The 20631-nt window shown below is 38.7% G+C and overlaps 1 protein-coding gene across 1 annotated transcript in view; it reads left to right on the plus strand.

The window, feature by feature from the left end:
• The window catches only part of LOC103740156 (transmembrane 9 superfamily member 2-like), a 134973-nt gene that overhangs the window by 88245 nt on the left and 26097 nt on the right, over positions 1–20631 (plus strand). The window contains exons 11-12 of the mRNA XM_008840713.1: positions 2142–2261; positions 2465–2522. Of these exons, the coding sequence (XP_008838935.1) occupies positions 2142–2261; positions 2465–2522 (178 nt within the window). The remainder of the gene's footprint in view (positions 1–2141; positions 2262–2464; positions 2523–20631) is intronic.

Here is a 20631-nt window from a genome sequence, read left to right on the forward strand (position 1 = left end):
TATGTGCATGTGTGTAGGTAAGTGCACCTGTGTCATGCAATGCCCGCGGAGGACAGAAGGGGCTGTTTGATCCCCTGGAACTGGCGTTTTGGACAGTTGTTAGCTGCCATGTTGGTGCTGGGATTCGAACCTGGGTCTTCTACAAGAACAATCACTGTTCTTAACCTCTGAGCCATCTCTCCAGCTCCAGTACTTGCACTTCTATCTTTTCTATATTCAGGATGTGAGTTTGTGTATGTTCCTATATCAAAGATCTTCCATAGCTTCTCCAGTTATAAATAATCTGCTGGAAGCTCAAATATGTATTCCTTGCCTTGCAAGATAGATGTATCTATGAAAATCATTACAAAAGTGTAATCATATTTTCCGTGGGGTAAAGGAGCTCATGAAACAAAGACTAACTTTCTTTTCTTTTTGAGACAGGGTCTCCCTGTAGCCCCAGCTAGCCCAGAACTCGCTGTGTAGATGAGGCTAGCCTCGAACTCAGAGATCCACCAGCCTCTGCTTCCTGAGTGCTGGGATTAAAGGCTAACGGCTAACATTTTGAAAGGCATACTTAAGTGTAGGAATTAAATAATTTTAGAGGAGATCTCTCACTGGCCTGGAATTTGCCAAGTAGGCTAGGCTGCCTGGCCAATACACAATAAGCTCCAGGGATCTGCTTCTGTTCCCCCAGGGCTGGGATTACAAACATACTCTACTGTGCCCAGCTTTGGGGTTCTGGTGTTTAACTTGGGTCTTTGTACTTTCAAGGAAAGCACTTTACTGACTGAGCAACCTTCCCAGCAATCAGAGTGAACAAATGGAATGGCTTCTTTCTTTTTCTTGTATGGAATTTAAAAAGCTCAATTAAAAAATACTAGAGGGCATGGAATGGGGGATAATAAGGTGAGGGAATAGATGGCTAAGAGAGTCTGAATGTTATCAAAATACATTGTAGGAAATTCTCAAAGACTCAATAAAATATATTTGTAATTGTACCAGGTGTACCCTTATCTTTCCTATCTGGATTCCACAATGGCTAGCACTTACTGTTTGTTTTACCTCACCGTGTTTACAACGAGGACTGCCTGGAGAGTGACCACGAAGTGAGTGTGCCTAGTTGAGAAGCATTACTTGGCTCTCTGCACTGTCCCCTCTGCTCAGAAAGGGAATCTGCAGGACACAGAGAGATTTATCCTATACCCACGCCACTGCAAGTACCCAGAAACCCACATCTTCTGCCCGTGACCATAAACCCACTTCCAGATGCTGCTTGGTCTTCTTCCTCAGATCTGTTTCTTGAGTCCAGCCAGTGCCCTGAGGCTGCTCTTTGCTGAGTATGAATATTCAGACTGAGTTCCTACTATGAAAGATTCTTAAAACGTAAGGTGTAACTGTCATTCGAACTCCTGTCCTGAGCTCCACAAATGTTAAAAATAAGTATGTTCCTTGAACTCTCAATGTTTAAGGGAAATAACACTCTATTCATTCTCTTGTTCATTCATTCGTTCATTCATTCATTCATTCATTCAGGATTTCATATAGTTCAGGCTGACCTGAAACTCACTGAGTAACTGAGAGTGAACTGATTCTCCTACCTCTACCTCCCAAGTGCTGAGATTATAGGCATGCATCACCACATCCAGTTTATGTGAGGGGAGGGAGGGGTGGGGGAGAGAGAGGAACACTGACTTGTTAGGTGTTTCAGAGGTCAATGATAGTTTCAGAATTCAAATTTGATGGCAGTTTTGTTTCTGAAATCAAGACTCACTTTGATTTTTTTTCCTTCATGTTGACAAAATAGAAACAGGAGGACATTTGGGGAAAAATGATGTGCTATTTCATGAGTGTCTATTGGAGTAGGGAAGGAGGAGATGTGCAATTCTGACTTACTAAAATTACAAAGTAATTCAACTAGACAAATTAATGTCCATTTACTTTTAACTGAAAACCTAACCTTTCCAGTTAAGAAGAAATCGTCAAAGAAGTAGGTAAGTGAATACTATATATCTGCAGTGTGATTGAAATAACCTTATGTTAGACAAGTTCCTTGAGTATGGTTTCACATGTCTTAATGAGGTTGTGCTGCAGTTTTAGGAAGTTCCGTGTACTCTGGAATCTGTTCTCATGCATTTCCCGTTGCTTTTTTCTCCCTTTAGTTCTGGCTGTCATTGCTTTTCTTACCCCTGCTGATCTAAGTGCTTTAATGACCTGTGCTGTTGTGCTGTGGGCCCTTCTGGGAATCCTTGGTGGATATGTGTCCGCTAAAATGTACAAGAGTAAGCATTACTACTGTTATTATTCCAGCAAGTTGGTGTGTTCAATGCAGAAATTAAAAGGCTGTAAAGAAAAAAAAAACGCATAAGAAAATTTAGCTGACTTTCCCCAAGTGTATTTTTGTTCTAGTTACACTACAATATTTGTACAATGGACTAAATCGAGTTGTTGCACTAATTATTATGTTTTTTTTTAACTTCCTCAGCATTTAACGGTGTAAAATGGCAGAGGCATTTTTTACTGACAACAGTATTATTTCCCGAGTTAGTATCTCATATTCTCTTTTCTCTAAGCAGTTAGGTACTTACTTAGATTTGATCTTGGGGAAAATAAACCTTGCACACTGTAAAGAAGAGTAGGAAGGACATGGGGCAGCCCAGTGTCTTCTGCAACTGCGGTATTCCCCTTCTGTAGTGTCTGTATTCCTCCCATCTTGCTGTACATCTTAACTCTGGTACAAAGAGATGGCAACCGGACTGTCATGTATTTCCTTTTGACCTCCATTTCTGAAACAGAGTCTGTCAGTGCTCATTGCAGTGATGCATCCTGCAGTCTGTAGCATGCTGTGGTGAGAATTTTAATGACATTTGGTTGTTCTCCTTGTTGCTGCCTTCAGGGATTATTTTTACCTGTCTCCGTTTGTCACTGCAGTATCATTAATGACAGTTGCAAGTACAGTCATAGTCACTGTAGAGATGAGACGTCTGTGCAGTGGCTGTGGGAGCACTTCATCCAGTCCCTTAACTGTACAGAGAGTATACAGCTGAGTGCCCCCATGCATCTTATTCATTCCTTTTCTCACAGCGCTTTACTGTTAAAGGAATTGTGTAGGGTTTTACCTCCAAATTTCTTTATATGTTTTTGTCTCAGTTTGGACTTCCAGACCTAAATGCTATATATAAACTGGGTGACCTGTAAAACAGAAATGTACTTTTGCACAGTTCTGCAGGCTAGTGAGCCAGATTAAGCCATTCTAGCAGGATTGTGTTCTACTGAGGGCTCTCCTCCTGGCTTGCAAAGAGCCAGCTTCTCATGTGAGAGATGAGGAAGGGTACAGGGAGGAGAGAGAAGGAAGGAGGACTGTTCTATGAGGTCTCTTCTTATAAGGGCATTAATCCTATGGGGCCCCACCTTCACAACCAAGTTTAAACCTATTTATATCTCAAAGGGCTGATCTACAAATATCACATTAGCGGCTATGGACCTCAATGAATGAATTTGGGGGAACACAATTTAGTCCATGTCGCATTTTTGCGATATGTCCAAGGAAAACTTTTCCTTGATAGGTTCTGAAAGACTGTCTTTTCTTTGTAAGAAATTAATATTGGATTATAAGATAGTATTGGGTTGTATCTTAATTGTATTGTGTCACTTCAATGTCTATTTATTAAAACAGCCATGTCTTTGATGCTAGAGGTGGATTGCAGTGGCAGAGTGCCTGTGCTAAAAGCATTCTAATAGCGTAGTTTCCAGTGACATGTACAGAGTGTACTGATTAGCGCTGGAGTGAGAGCAAAGACCTTAATAATGCTACGACTCAGTTTAGTGCCATGAATGATGCCCTTCAGTGATCTACTCAGTAGACTGATAATCATTTTTATCTATATATACCTTGTTTTCTCTAAATTCAAGAGAAAAAGATAAGATCATTGAAATGTCTGAACATTACAAAATTACACATCAAATCTATGTGCCTCAGAATTTTTGACTGATTTAAAATGAGCATATAGCATTGCTTTTCCTCATCTCCTTGAATAGAGAATCTGGTTTTCTAGAACCCATTTTCAAAGGAATCAGAATAGGTGGTCTTTCCTGAGGTGAATGTTTTAATGCATTGATGTTAGAAAGACATCTCCTTGACAATTTTTCAGATGTTTTTTGCTTCAAGTTGAAGACAGGTGAATCCAAAACTGAATATATTTGGCCACAAAGTGCTAGTATGTGAAAGTTATTATATATAATTATAATACAGGTGTTATCACATGCAAAAACCAGTCTCCAGGGGGCTGGCAAGATGGCTGAGTGGATAAGGGTGCTTACTGCCAGTCCTGACAACTTGAGCTCGGTCTTTGGAAGCCACGTGGTAGAAGGAGAAAACCAAATCCATCAAGTTGTCCTTTGGCCTCCATGTGTGTGCCATGTGAGGCACACACACAGACATACACACATGCATGTACACACGTGCACACACCAACAGTAAATGTTTTTTTAAAGAACCAGTGTCTGCACTGTATAGTTCACTGTACTGTAGATTTTGTTTATTTAGTAAGCACTGTGTATGAAATAAATAAGAAAATGCCCCTAAAAATATGCCTTTAAATGTTTTAGGGACCAACTGGTTGAGGGTAGGTAGAAGAAGTGAAAAAATACGTCAAATAGTAACAATTCTATATGGCAGGAGGACTGAGAGTTAAAAGGGAAATACGGGTAAAATATGGAGTCATAGAGGAGAGAAAGATAACCTTCAGTTTGGTGTACCTGGGAAGGTTTTGCAAAAGTGGTAATGCTTTATCTGTGATTTGAATGATGCTTGGAACTTTACCACTTCTGTGATCCATTCTGCTATCTTCTCCTTTTTTTTTCAGCCTTGCTGGATCAGTTGCTTCTCTTCTCTTGGACATCTTATTTTATCTTTCACTAGAGCATTTTTTTTCTTTGCTTGTAAATTACTCAGATTTCCCTTTCTATTTTGTTTTATATAATTCATTTTTTATTTATTGATTTTTTGGGGGGTATTCATACAGAACATCCCAAACAATCTTATTCACCTTTATATCTGCATCCCAAATGGCACCCTCCCATAGCCTCCCCCCTCCCACCCCACTGTAGCATGTATACTCCGTCATCATTGTTAATTATCCACTGTGTTATCAGTGCTCCTAGCCATTACCCAGTGCTAGTCGATCCTCTGAGTCTAGTCAGCCTATCTAGAGTTCCTTGTTTTAGGAAGATCAGCTCTTCCTCATCTAGCAGCAATCAGTTGCCAGTATTCCTTTAGATAAGATTGGGGTTTGCTGTTCATTTTCCCAGTTCTATGCTGGGTTACTGTCTGGGAGTCTCTTGGGCCTCCCTGGCCAACAACTCAGTGGAAAGTATCTCCTGTCTGGCATTGTTTCTTGTTATGTAGCCTTTAGCTATATACACATGGACTCTTAAAGAATTATACTGGCCCCTTGAATCTTTGGTTATACTTTCCTTTTGGGTGTTTAAGACTATACAGTTGGCCCAGATAAACCAATTTATTTTTACTCTTAAGGTTTTTTTGAGGATCCTCAGGGGTCACATGGGCTTGGGAGGAGTCCCTGGCTCCTTTCTTTTACCAGTTCCATCTATGTGAAAATAAGTCAAAGGCCCTTCTCGGCTGGCTGGTTTCACTTGGTAGCATGGAGGAAATGTTTCCTCTGTGTTTATCCTCTTCTTTGTATACTGGACACCGGTTCAAGTCCATTTGTTGGGGTCCCCATGCCCTCCTTGATCAAGAGGACATGTGACTCACCACAGTTACAGGACATTTTGAGAGATGCTCATAGTCCCCTGGAACTAGTCGACCTAGGAGGGCAAGGAGCAAAAACTGTCCTTTATGTCCCTCTGAACAAATTAGTACAGGCCTCGAAGTATGGCTGTTAGACATCCAAGAAGGCTAGTTCCACCAGTCTGGTACTTTTAATTGCCATGTGCTATGTAGATAAAACTTGGGCAAAAATCAAACATTCTCAGATAAACCTTCACTAGACATATATTATGTTCCTTGAGCTACTTGTATGTACAATTTGTTAGTAGGTTGTTGGACTAATATGGTCCCCTCTGTTTTTTTTTAAACCAGCCAGGCATTATTTATCTCTCTTATTGTCTAACCATTCCACCATGGTTTCCCCATTTTTCCCATTTCTCCCTTAATAATACCCTTCTTCTATGGTCCCTCCTCTCTTGAGCTCCTTCTTTCCCTTCATCCCCAAGTTTCCTTGTACAGCCCTCCCTCCCCTGCCCATTAAAATAGACCCATTTTTATCCATATCTCCCTTATTAACACCTGTTTCCTACTGTTCTCCTCTTTCAGGTCCTTTCTTTTTCTTTACATTCTTGGTTCCTTTTCATTATCCTGGTTCCTGTAGTTATGTCTGGATACATACTCACTTATAAGGATTTGGTGCTAGGATCCACATGTGAGGGAAAACACACGTCATTTGTTTTTCTGAGTCTCTGTTACTTTACTTAGTATAACAGTTTCTAGTTCCATCCCTTTACCTGAAAATTTCACGATTTCATCTTTCTTTACTGCTGAGTAGAGCTCCATTGTATAAATGAACCACATTTTCAATATCCACTCGTTAATTGAGGGACACTTAGGTTGCTTCCATCTCTTAGCTATTGTGAAAAGAGCAGCAACAAACATGGATGTACAAGTGTCTCTTAACAAAATCAATGCCCACCCCCTCCCTTCCAACTCCTCCCATATATCCCCATCACTTTTTTCTGATAACTTCATGCACTCTTCTTTATTGATGGGGCTTTTTGCTTTCTAACATTCCCCCCTCTGAAGAGGTAACCCTAAAATCTTTTAAAGATTAGATAAGAGCTCCCAAACACTTTCAACATTTTGGCCTTTGGAATGGAGTATGTTACTAAGAGGCCCAAGGACATTTTGACTTTTAGCCAAGAAACTGGCTACTTTTTCCCTTTCTATTTTTAAGCCAACCTTTTTCTCTCCCTCCTTCCCTCTCTCCTTCCCTCCTTCCCTCCCTCCCTCCATTCCCAGTGCTATGGATTAAACCCAGGGCCTTGGACAAACTATAGTGGTGCTCTACCATTGATGTAAAGCTACACCTCCTGCCCGCTTACGCTTTAAGTTTTTGTGAATTTAAAAAGAGTTATGTTATTTTTTTAAGCCAGCATGAAAAGCAATGGGTTTCTTCATGGCATCTTCATACATCATACTTGGTTCTCACCTTGTTCCCTGAACCCCACTGCCCTCCCCCATACCACCTTCACCATTTTAGCTGTTTTCCTTTGTTCTCCCAGTTAGTCTCAACTTATGCTTTAAAATTTTAAATTTTAATCTATTTTTTAAAGTTTTATATTTGTGTGTGCATACACCATGTGTGTGGGTGGGTGCCTGAGGAGGTCAGAGAAAAGCATCCGATCCCCTGCAGCTGGAGTTACAGGTAGTTGTGAGGTGCCTGACGTGGGTGCTGGGAACCAAACTCTAGTCCTCACCAAGCACTCTTACCCATTGAGTCATCTCTCTAACCCCCTTCTATTTTCTTAATGTAAATATTCTATTATCTTTTCTATTTTTCCTCTCCATTACTCTCCCCATGATCCCATTTCTGGTTTTATGACCTATATATGTGTATATAAACCCACGCATTGATGTATACACAAGTACAAAAATTTAAATTTAGATTTCACATATGAGAGAAAACATGTAGTATTCTTTCTGATTCTGGCTTATTTTGCTTAACATAATGATTTCCAGGTCTATCAATTTTACAGCATAGTTCATGATTTCATTTTTCTTTATGCCTGCATAAAACTTGATTGTGTATATATATGACATTTTCTTTACCCATTCATCTGTTGATAGACATCTAGAATGGGTCCATTTCCTGGCATTGTGAATAGTACAGCTATAAACATGAATGTACAAGTTCTCTGTGGTATGCAGACTTTGTCCTTTGGGTAGATAACCAAGAGTGGAATACTGTATCATAAAATAGTTCTATTTTCGGTGTTGTTAATGTCCTCATACTGATTTCCATAGTAGTCTCGCCAGTTTACGTTACCACCAATGTATAAAGATCTTTTTTTTCATGAATCATAGTTAACATTTGTTGTTTGTTTTCTTGATGATAGCCATTCTGACTGTGTGAGATGGAATCTCAAAGCAGTTTTGTGTTTCCCTCATGACTAAGAATGTTGAACACCTTTTCAAGAATTTATTGACAATTTATAGTTCTTCTTTTGAGATTTGTCTATTCAGCTCATTAGCCTATTTGTCGATTGGCTGATTTTGGATTCTTTGGGTATTTAACTTTCGTACTTCTTTCTAAATCCTGAATATTAATTCTTTTTCTGGTATCTATTTCACAGATACTCTTCCCCATCTGTAGGCTGTCCTTTTCACTTTGTTGTAAAGGCATTTCCGTTTTTTGAGATAGGGTCTCCCTGTAGCCCCAGCTGGCCTGGAACTCACTATGTAGATCAGGCTGGCCTCTATCTCACAGAGAACCTCCTACCTCTGCCTCCTGGGTGCTGTGATTAAAGGCATGGAACACCATACCTGGCTTTGCAGAAGCTTTTTGATTTTGTATAATTCCTTTTGTTAGTTCTAAGAATTATTTCTTGTGCTGCTGGAGACCTTCCAGCAACTCTTTGCTTATGCCTGCATCTTAAAGTATTTACCTTAAGTTTTCCTCTGACAGTTTTGAAGGTTCAGGTCTTACATTAGTATCTTTGATACATTTTGAATTGATTTTTGTCCATAGTGAGAGATATAGAGCTAGTTTTATTCTTCATGTGGAAATCACTTTCTCCAGAATCATTTGTTAAATATGCTGTCTTTTATCCAATGTATGATTTTGATACCTTTTCCAAATGGGTATCTTGGGACCGGTGAGATGGCTCAGCAGATAAAAGTGCTTGCCACCAAGCCTGACCATCTGAGTTTGACTCCTGGGACCCATGTGGTGGAAAGGGAGAATTGATTCTCACAAGGTTGCCCATACAGAGAAAATACTTAAATATTTTAAAATATTTTAAATGAGGTTATTTTAACTGTGGGTTTATTTCTGGGTCCTCTGTTCTTATTACATTGGTCTTCATGTCCATTTTTATGCCAATACCATGCTATTTTCTTTACTATGGATCTTTCTTTACTATGGCTCATTTTAAATTGGGTATTGTAATATCTCCAGTGTTGCTCATTCTATTAGCTTGATTTTGACTATTAGGAGTGTTTTGTGTTTCCATGTGAATTTTAGATTTTTTTTTTCTGGTTATGTGAAGAACACTGCCAGATTTTTTTGGAGATTACATTGAATTTGTAGATTGCTTTCAGTAATATAGCCATTTTCACAATACTGAGTCTATCCATCCATGAGGATGAGAGGTCTTTCGATCTTCTAGTTTTGTCAATAGTTACCTCTTTCAGTATCTTGAAGTTTTAATGTAAATATCTTTCACCTCATTGGATAGGTTTATTCCCATGTATTTTTGGGGGGTAAGTTTTAAAGATTTATTTTATTTTTACTTTATGTGTTTTGCATATATACATGCACCTGTGTCATGCAATGCCCATAGAGGCCAGAAGAGGACATTGGACCCCCTGTAACTGGAGTTTTGGATGGTGGTTATCTGCTTTTGCAAGAGCAGTCAGTGCTCTTAACTGCCGAGCCATCTCTCCAGACCCCACTGCGTATTTTTGAAGCTATTGTGAATGGGACTTTTTCCCTCTGGTTTCTCAGTGTGTTCAGTACTAGTGTATAGAAGAGCTAATTTCTGTATGTTGACTTTATATCCTTTTACTTTATATCTTTGTTGAAAGCACTTATCAGGTTTAAGGGTTCTCTGGTGGAATCTGCAAACATGGATAGTTTGGTTTTTTTCATTCTTATTTGTATCACTTTGATTTCTTTCTCCTGTTTTGCTGTTTTAGCTAAAAATTGGAGCATTATACTGAACGAGAATGAAGAAGAGTGTGTAACCTTGTTTCCTTCCATATTTTAGAGAAAATGCTCAAATGTTCAACATTTAGTATAATGTTGGCTATAGGTTTGTCATATATACGTTTTATTATTTGAAGCATGTTTCTCCTATTCCTTCAGGACTTTTATGGTGCAAGGATGTTGAATGTTGCCACATGCCTTTTCTACACCGATTTGAAATGACTGTGTGATTTCTGCACTTCAGTCTGTTTGTGTGCTGAATTATACTCATTGATTTGTGCATTTTGAACCAACCTTGTATTCTTAGAATGAAACTAATTTAGTCACAGTGTATGGTCTTCTCAGTGTGTTCTAAATTTGATTTGTAAGACCTTTGCATCTGTATTCATCAGCAAATTGGTTTCTAGTTTTCTTTCTTTGTTCATCCTTACCTGGTTTTCATATCACAGTAATACTATGTAGAATGAATTGTTTGGTGTTTTTGTTTTTTTTAATAAACAGTTTGCTGTATAAACAGTTTGCTGTATAAACAGTTTGCTGGTAGAATTTGGTAGTGAATCAAATTGGTTCTGAGCTTTTGTCTTTGTTAGCAGACTTTATTACTACATTTTCACTGATTCTTATGCATCTGTTTGTATCTTGTTTTAATTTTGATAGGTCAAATTTATCTATAAATTTGTCACTGTACTCTCGATTTTACAGGTTTTTGGAATATAAGTTTTCAAAGTGTCTCCTAATGATTCTTTATTTCATTGAAATCAGTAGTAAAATCCCACTTTTCATCTTTAATTTTATTAGTTGGGGTCTTCTCTCTTTCTTTGGGTTTGTTTGGTTAGAGGTTTCTCAGTCCCTTGTTTGCCTAAAAAAGAATACAAGTCTTAATTTGATTCTATGTGTTGGTCTCCATTTCATGATTTTCTACCCTGATTTTTATTATTTCTTGGCTTCTTTCTGAGTTTGAATTGTTCCCGTTTCTCTAGGACTTTTAGATGCATTGTTAGGTTATTTATATGATACCTTTCTGATTTTTAATGTGAACAGTCATGAACATTACTCTTAGAACTTCCGTAGCTATATCCCAAAGGCTCTAGGAGAATGAACTTTCATTTGTTTATAAGAACTTTTTTCAAAATTTAAAAATTAATTCATTGAGAGTTTCATTCAGTTTATTTTTAACATGCTCTCCTCTCTCTTAACTCCTCCCAGATCCACCCCTACCTTCCTACCCACCTATTTTCGTGTTCTTTTTTGTCACTAAGCTCCAGGGCTGGTTCCACTCTCAAGATTATTTTGGTGACTCATTTTGGACTTGATATACAGGACACATATAGAAAGTTTTTTTTTTTTGAGACAGAGTCTCCCTGTACCCCCTGCTGGCCTGGAACTTGCTATGTAGACCAGGCTGGTCTCCATCTCACAGAGATCTGCCTGCCTCTGTTTCCCAAATGCTGGGTTAATGATTCTAGAACTTTTAAATTTCCCCTTGATTTCTTCATTGACCAACTGGTTTTATCATCACGTATTTTTTGTAATCTCTGTAGTTTCTTGTGAATGATTTCTATTTTTATTACAGTGTGATTTTATACACAAGTTCAATTTATATATCCTACTTTTGTAATAATATTGCAGTTGTCATGTGATGTAAAAGATTACACACAGACATTATTTTCAGGTATATAATGTATGTTTGTTGAAAAATTATGAATACTAAAACTCACTCATTTACCTTTGGTGTCCAGTGGTTTGAGTTTTGACAAATACATAGAGGCATGATAACACTATAATAACCAACATGGGAAAGTTTCCATCCTAAAACTAACCTCATACTACCCCTTTGTGATGAGTCCCTTTCTCTGCTGCAAACCCTGGAAGTTACTGATTTTGCCATTTTCAAGGTTGTGATACAAATAAGTCATATAGTGAATTATATGGGTCTTGTTTGTTTCATATACATGACTGAGTAATATTGCAGTATACGAATGTATCACGGTTTTGCATTCATTATATAACACATATGTAGGCTGGTTCAAGATTTAGATGGTTATGAATAGACATTACTAAACTGCTATGAAAATTGAACATGTTTAATAAAACAAGTTTTTATTCATACTTGATAAATACTTATGATTGGAATTGCTGGGTGATATGGTAATTGTATGTTTAAGTTTACAAGAGAATGCCCAATTGTTTTCCAAAGTTGTATGATTTTGCATTCCTACTAGTAATGAATAAGAATTACAGTTTCTCCATTTGCTTGCTAGCACTAATCTCCATTTTCTTTTTGTTTTACTCATTCTAACTAGTATGTAACAACATTTAACGGTGGTTTGAATTTGTATTCTGCAATGACTAATGATATTGATTACATTTGTGTGTCCTAAGTTGTCATCCATATCTCTTTGGTGAAGAGTTGATTTAAATCTTTGTTTGTTTTTAATTGGCTGCTTTTCCTCCCCTCTCCATCCCTCTATACTTGCAATCCTCTACTTTTAGCCTCCAAGTACTGGAATAAGAGCTGTGATAACATGCCTGTCTATTAGGGTTTTTGTTTGTTTGTTTGTTTGTTTTTCTTTTGAGACTTGAACTTGCCATGTAACCAAGGATGACATAGAACTGCTCCTCCAGTCTCTACATCCCAAATGTTGGAAATTTAAGCTGGGTGTGGTTGCGCATGCCTTTAATTCCAGCACAGGCAGAGACAAGTGAATCTCTGTGAATTCGAAGCCAGCCTGGCCTACATATCGAGTTCCAGGCCAGCTGAGGATATAGGGGGAGACCCTGTCTCAAAAAGACCAAAAAAAAAAAAAAAAGATTCCAATTACTGGAATTTCAGGTGTGCACTACAACACCCAGTTTTATGCATTGCTGCAGTGGGAGGGGGTTGTCAAACAAGGCTTTATCCATGGTAGGCAAGCACTGTATTAATTGAGATACTTTGTTTACTCATTGTTGAATTTTGAGAGTTCTTTATATATTTAAGCCATTTCTCTGACACAGATTTTTTACAAAAAATTCTTTCAATGCTTATCTTTTATAGAACGAAAGATGTGAACATGGATGAGTCCTGTGTATCCATGTTTTGTAGAGATGGGATTTTTTTTTGTCTCATATGAATTACATTGATTTGAGGGATTTTGTTTTTGTTTTGTAGTGCTGGGTATTGAACCCAGGGTCTTGCACATGCAAAGCTAGTGCTCTTAGACTGAGCTCTTTCTCAGCCTTATTTGGATTTTGTTTTGCTTTGTTTTTTTTTGAAACAAGGTTTCACTACTGTATAGCCCTGGCTTGCCTGGAATTTGCATTGTAGATTAGACTGGCCTCATGCTTGAAGCAATCCTTCTGCTTCTGTCTTCTAAATGTTGACATTAGAAGCTTGTACCACCATATTGATTTTTTGGTCTATGTTCTAGATTTTGAATTTTCTATTGATTTTCTTCATTACTTCTACTAAATTTTTAGCTTACTAGAGGTCTTTTAGGTTTATTCATTGAGTTTTGTTTATTGAGATAGGGTCTTAATATATAATCCTTTCCAACCCTGAACTTGAGCCAATCTTCCTGTCTTGACTTCCCAGATGGCTGGTATTACAGGTGTGCAGCACTACATTCAGCTTTTTGGTTTTCTGAGTGTTAATTTATTTTTTATTTAGAAAATTTATTTACATTTATTTTATGTGTATGACTATTTTGCCTGCATGCATATAAATGCACCCATGCATGCAATGCTCACAAAAGTCAGAAGAGGGCATCAGATCACCTGAAATTGGAATTAAGAATGGTTATTAGCCACCATGACTGTCCTGGGAACTGAACCTGTGGAAGGGCAATCAGTTCTCTTAACTACTGAGCCGATTCTACAGGCCCTGAATGTTCCTTTTGTTAAAGTATCTTGTCAGGGCTTGGGATGTGGCTCCTTAACAGAACAATTGCTTAGCATGTATGAATTATTGGCTTCCAACCTAAATTCTCTCTCACTCTCCTTTCTCCTCTCTCCTCTCCCTCTCATACACACTCTCAATCTCTCTCTCTCTCTCTCTGTCACACACACACACACACACACACATCTTGTTTGTGTTCCATGGGTACAATATTATCTTATTCTCTTAGTGAACTGTACATTCTTTCATCAATGGATAGTGTCATTTCGTCTATTTTTCTACTTTAATAATAGTTTTTTGGTCTCTATTTTTCATGTCTTCAAATGCCTAACAATTAATGGTATATATGTGTATGTATATACGTGTATACATACACACGTGTACATATAATTAAAAGCGTGGGGCTAATTATGCATATTGTCTCATGCTTGTCTCAGTCCTTGGGAGGGTAAGGCAGGAGTATTATCCCAAGTTTGAAGCCAGCATGGTTTCTATAGACAGTTCCAGGCCAATGTGGGTTACAGAGTGAGACCCAATTTCAAAAAAATGTGTGGGAATAAAATAACAAATAATATCAACATGTAGAGAAGTATAGAGACTCACAGCTTCATTGTAGGCTGATTCCAGTGCACTGCTTTTTGTTTTGTTTTAATTTAAGTGTGCGTGTGTGTGTGTGTGTGTGTGTGTGTGTGTGTGTGTGTGTTTCTGTCTGTCCTAGTTTGGGTTTTTCATGTTGGTTTGTTTGGCCTGAGAGTGCCTGATCTAGCCTCTGCCTGGTGTAGGGCCTGAGACCTCAGCAGATCCACTGAGAGTGCCTGGATCCAGCCTCCTCATGGTGGTAAGCTTCCTCAAAGCTTCCCCAAATCGCACCATACCCAAGCCCCTAACTGGGATTACATGAGACCTGTCCCACAGCCCCAGGGGTAGACATACCCTACTGTAGGGCAGAGACCTTAGCAGACAACCTGAGAGTGCCTGATCTTGCCTCTGCCTGGTGTAGGGGCTGAGATCTTAGCAGACCACCTGAGAGTGCCAAAATCGGGCCTCCCCTTAGTGAACTTGCCAAATTGTACTCTGAGTACCCACTAGTAGGGGTCCAAACATTAGAAGGAAGCCTGAGTGAACCTGACTGGAGTCTGACTTGGGCCTTTGTGGGTGCTCCTGAGTAGCTGATCTGAGGCCATCAGTTCTCTCCAAGTTAAAACCTGAGTGAACCTGAAACTTAGACCAAGCAGCTTTACATACCCAATAAGAAAACAACCAAGGAACACCAATAATACAAATGGAAGCATACTTCAACTCAACAAAATAAGGTTTGAGTCTCATATCAGAGTCACAAACAACAAAAGAAATCCATATGCCAAAATCACAATGGAAAAATAGTAACAGGGAAAACGAAAACAGTACGTTCCCACCAAACTCCACTAGTCTTGTAGAAGAGTTCTACAAAGAGAACCCCCTAGAGAGAATCCAGGACAGAGAATTTAAAAGAACAATCATAAACATGATCAAAGAATTCAATTAATTTAAAGAACACACACACAAACAAATCAAATAAATACTACAGGAATAAACTTCTGAATGAATTCGCAAAAGAGAAATATTGAAGAAAACTCAGGCTGAAATGAAGAAGGAAGTGAAAAACTCAATGAGCTAACTTGAAACAACAGGGGAAAGCCTCACTGCTAGAATGAATGAAATGGAAAACAGAATACCAACACTGGATAATAAAGTCGAAGAACTGGACTGCTCAAGCAAAGATTATGATTTTAAAAAACACAGGCATGGAATATGCATGAGCTGTGGGACACCATGAAAAGATCAAATCTAAGTATCATAGGCATAGAGGAAGGAGAAGAATCTCAGGTTAATGGTATTGACCAGATCTTAAAAAGGATTGTAGAAGACAACTTCCCAAAATTAAGGAAAGGCATCCCCTTATAAATACGAGAAGCCAATAGAACACCAAATAGACAGGACCAGAAAAGTAACTCTCCACAGCACATCATAGCAAAAACACTAATTGTACAGAACAAGCAAATACTGAAAGCTGCAAAAGAAAAACAACTCACATATGAAGGAAAATTTACAGCTGACTTGTCAATGCAAATAATGAAAGCCAGAAGAGCCTGGACCAAGGTATTTCCACTTCTAAATGGCCATAGATGCCAACCCAGGATAGTTTACCCAGCCAAAATGTCTATTACAGTTGAACGGGAAAGAAAAATCTTCCACGACATGAACAGGCTGAAAGACTACATGTCCACAAAACCTGCCCTTCAAAGAATACTTGAAGCAGTACAAAAAATGGAGAAAGTAACAACTATGCCCCAGGGGCACCAGAAAGACAATAAATGACGGCATAATTATGGAAACACAAAATTAGACAAAGAATGCAAACAGTAATCAAACTAATAGCAACCAATACACATCTTTCAATTATAACTTTAAATATCAATGGACTGAGCTCCCCAGTCAAATGTCACAGGCTAGTTGAATGGATTAAGAAACAAAATACATCTTTTTGTTGTCTGGAAAAACCCATCTCACCTTCAAGGACAGGTACTACCTTAAGGTTAAAGGATGGAAAAGAATATTTCAAGCAAAATGGCTCTAAGAAACAGCAGGAGTTAAAATTCTAATATCTGACAAAATAGACTTCAAACTAATACTAATCAGAAGAGTTAAAAAGGGTTACTTCAATCTGATCAAAGGAACAATTATCTAAGAAGATATTACAATCATGAACATATATGTACCAAACTCTTGCACACCCAAATTCATAAAAACAACACTAGAGGACTTTAGGCACAGATTAACCCCAACTCAGTAATAGTAGGGGACTTCATTACCCCACTGTCTCCATTGGACAGGCCAACCAGACAAAGAATAAACATGTTTGAATTAAATGATAGCATCCATCAAAATGAACCTAACAGACATCTTCTGAATATTCCACCGAAGAACCAAAGAATACACTTTCTATTCAGCACCCCATGGAACTTTCTCAAAAACTGACCACATACTGGGGCACAAAACAAACCTCAACAAATTTCAAATAATTCCATGCATTCTATCAGACCACAATGCAATAAAGCTCAAGTATCAACACTGGAAGAAGCCCTAGTAACTACACGAACTCATAGAGATTAAACAACACATTCCTGAATGATGAGTGGGTCAAAGGAGAAATTAAGAAAGAAATAAAAGTATTACTGGAATTAAACAAAAAGGACAATGCAACACAACAAAACCTCTGGGACACATTAAAAGTAGTCCTAAGATGGAAGCTTATAGCTCTAAGTGCTTATATAAAAAAATCAGAAAGAATACAAATAAATGACTTAACATTGCAACTCAAGACTCTGGAAAGGCAAGAATAAATGAAACCCAAACCCATCAGAAGAGAAGAAATAACAAAAATTAGAGAAGAAATTAATGAAATAAAAACAAATAAAACAATACAAAGAATCAATGAATCTAAGAGTCGGTTCTTTGAAAAGATAAACAAGATAGACACTTAGCACAGTTAACCAAAAGAAAGAAAGAGCAAATCCAAATCAAGAAAATCAGAGATGAAACATCACAACAGACACCCAAAAGATCTAGAACGTTATAAGGGAATACTTAAAAAAAAATCTATAGTCTCTTAAATTTGGAGACCTAAAAGAAATGGATGGATAATTACAATCATGGGAACTACCAAAATTAATCCAAGAAGAGATCAACAGTTTAAACAGACCCATACATACAAGGAAATTGAAACCTCCCAGCTAAAAAAAATCCCCAGCCCAGCTGGATTTACATCAGAATTCTACCAGACATTTAAAGAAGACCTCCAACCAATGCTACTTAAATTATTCAAAATGAGAGAAATAGAGGGATAACTCCCAAATTCCTTCTATGAAGCTAGCAGTCCTCTAATACCAAAACCAGACACAACTGAAAAAGAAATGAAGCCTATTGCTGAAGACACCACATGATGTGATGGTAGAGGGAGAAATCAAGCTTGGACTAAGCTGGAAACTGCCTGCCACTGAATGGGTGGCTCTCATGGTGCCAAAATGGGTGGCTTTCATGGTGCAGATGGCTGGGGGAGAACTATCCCCTATGATTCTGCTCAACAATGGACCCTGAGTGCTGCATTATGAACATGCCAAACAAGATGTTCCAACTGGTGCAATAGTTATATGTAAAACCAACAAATTTTCGATTGGATATAATGCCTGATCCTAGAGGTTGAATACACATCTGGTACTGTAGAACAGGCCAACCCCCGGTAGCAGGGGAGGATATAGGCCCCAGTATTGAAGCCACTGTAATTGTTCTGTGAGATGGATGTGATGCACCTGCTAAAGTACTGTCCAAGAATATGTGTTTACACCCACAGGTTAAGTTATTATAGCAGCCACTGTTTAGATGTTCTTGCTTCTTGTTGTTTGTGCTTTTATAGTAGATGGAATCCCACTGAAATGAGCTAACAGCCCATGGAAAACAGATGATGCAGACACCAGAAAATTCAGTGCCTTGTCACAGTGGGAGGAAGATGGAAGATCATCCCACACCTATCACTCCCTCCAAAGCTCAGGGACTTTTTTGCAGAAGAGATTGGTGGAAAGAATGTAAGAGCCAGAGGAAGGGGTGGAGTGTTATCTGGAAGTGTCCTCCTACCACTATGCCAGCAATCTGTAGTCACACTTCCTTCCCATGCTTGTCAAGGAGTCGACTGGGGAATCAGTTATGCCTCTCACCCAATCAGTCGACCTTAGCTGCATGTGGGGGATGGGCTAAGGCACCTCTCTCCCATGTGCAGCTATCAGGAAGTCACAGGATTTTTATTTGAGTGTGGACTTTCCAGAGCAGCTGCAATTGGGGTGGGGGCGCCCACTCTTCTGTAGATAAACCCCCACCCTATGCTTTGTTAGTAAGCCCAATAAACTTGTTAGGATTTTCTGAACAACAACAACAACAAAAGAACAGAGCTAATAGAAAACTTCATTATTCCACCAAAGTTGACCCCATGTTGGCAAATCCTTTGGTCCCTGATTTCTTATTCCTATTTTCCCCGTCAAACTTCATTGTATATGTATTTTTATGCAACATGCTTCAAGTTATTTCTGGAAAAATGTATTACAAATTGCCTCTCTTTGGGATAATAATAATAATAATAATAATAATAATGATAATAATACATACACTGATGAAAACCACCTTGGGGAGGAAAGGGTTTATTTTATATTACATCTCCAAGGTCACAGTTCATCAGTGAGGGATGTCAGGGCAGGAACATGGAATCTGGAAAATGGAGCACAGACCATGGAGAAGCACTGCTTACCGGTTTGCTTCCCTGGCCTATGTTCAGCCTGCTTTCTAATCCAACCAAGGACCACCTGCCCAGGGGTGGTACCATCCACAGTAGACTAGACCTTCCGACATCACTCAACAATCAAGAAAATACTTAACAGACACACCCACAGGCCAGTTAAATAGTTACATAGAGGAAATTCTCTTACTGAGGTTCCCTCTTCCCAGGTATATCAAGTTGACAACTGAAGCTATTCAGCACAATCTCTCTCTCCGTCTGTCTCTCTCTCTGTCTCTCTGTCTCTGTCTCTGTCTCTCTCTCTCGGTGTGTCTGTGTATATGTGTGCATGCATGCATGTGTGCGTTATATGCATACTTGCAGGAAGCAGAGGAGGACATTGTGTTTCTTGCTTCTATCAATCTCTACCTTACGCTTTTCTTTTTTCAGGAGACCTCTTATATCATTCTCTAGGGTTTAAGTATTTGCCTTATCACTTTTCTTGGAGAAGTATCTTTCAGTCTCCTGTGTGCAGTGTTACTGTCTGACTGCCAGCATTCTGGAAGGTGTGTGATGAAAAAGGAGTATCTTTACATGTAAAATCTAGCATGCATTTGGCTATTTAAATATTTCTGTTGTGGATATAGTAGCCAGTTCCTTTGCCATGTCTGGTGTCCAGTAGCCCACAGAAGAAGCCTTTAGGCACCAGCTATGAGTGAGGGAGGTGACAGAGACATCTACTTCTCAAAAAGCTTTCACAGAATTTTCCCCCTTTAATCATTTTCCACCTTGTTGCATTACTCATAGTCTACCTGTTGCGATCAATTTCTGACTCTTTCAGCAATTCTGTAGTATGAACTGTGTTTTTTTCACTTTTCCCACTGCCTGCATGGTTTCTGATACTTAAAAAAAAATTCCTGTTGCCTACTCTCCTCTTCTCCCTATTGTGTATTTTTTTAAAAAAATAAATGTTTAATTAAATAATTTTTGTGTAGCCAGAGCCAGGTGTGGTGGCACACGCTTTTAATCCTAGCACTTGGGAGGCAGAGGCAGGTGGATTTCTGTGAGATAAGGCGAACCTCGTCTACATAGTGAGCTCCAGGTCTGGAGCTATAGGGAGACCCTGTCTCAAAAAAGACCCCCCTCCAAAAGTTTATGTGTGTGTCTGTATGTTAGAATGCATGTATATATGCAGGTGTTACAGAGGCTGGTGTCCTATCCCCTGGACCTGGAGTTACAGGCAGTAGTGAGTTGCCTGATGTAGGTGCTGGGAACTCAACTCAGATCTTCTGGAAGAGAAGCACATCCTCTTAACCACTGACCCATCTGTCCAGTCCCCCTCAAATGTTTTATTTTTTTTACTTTATTTAGTTATAGACAGTTAGTTGATGGCTTCTGGGGAAGGGAGAGCCAGTTTTCTCTAAGGATATGGCTCTTGGTAGGTCAATCATGTGGTAGGTCGACCACTGGATGGCCTCACACCTTTGGAGTCAGTGGGTTATAATATCAACATCAATATAATATAATAA

Source organism: Nannospalax galili, unplaced genomic scaffold (assembly GCF_000622305.1).
Source record: "Nannospalax galili isolate Female #2095 unplaced genomic scaffold, S.galili_v1.0 scaffold901, whole genome shotgun sequence".
Lineage (NCBI taxonomy): Eukaryota > Metazoa > Chordata > Mammalia > Rodentia > Spalacidae > Nannospalax > Nannospalax galili.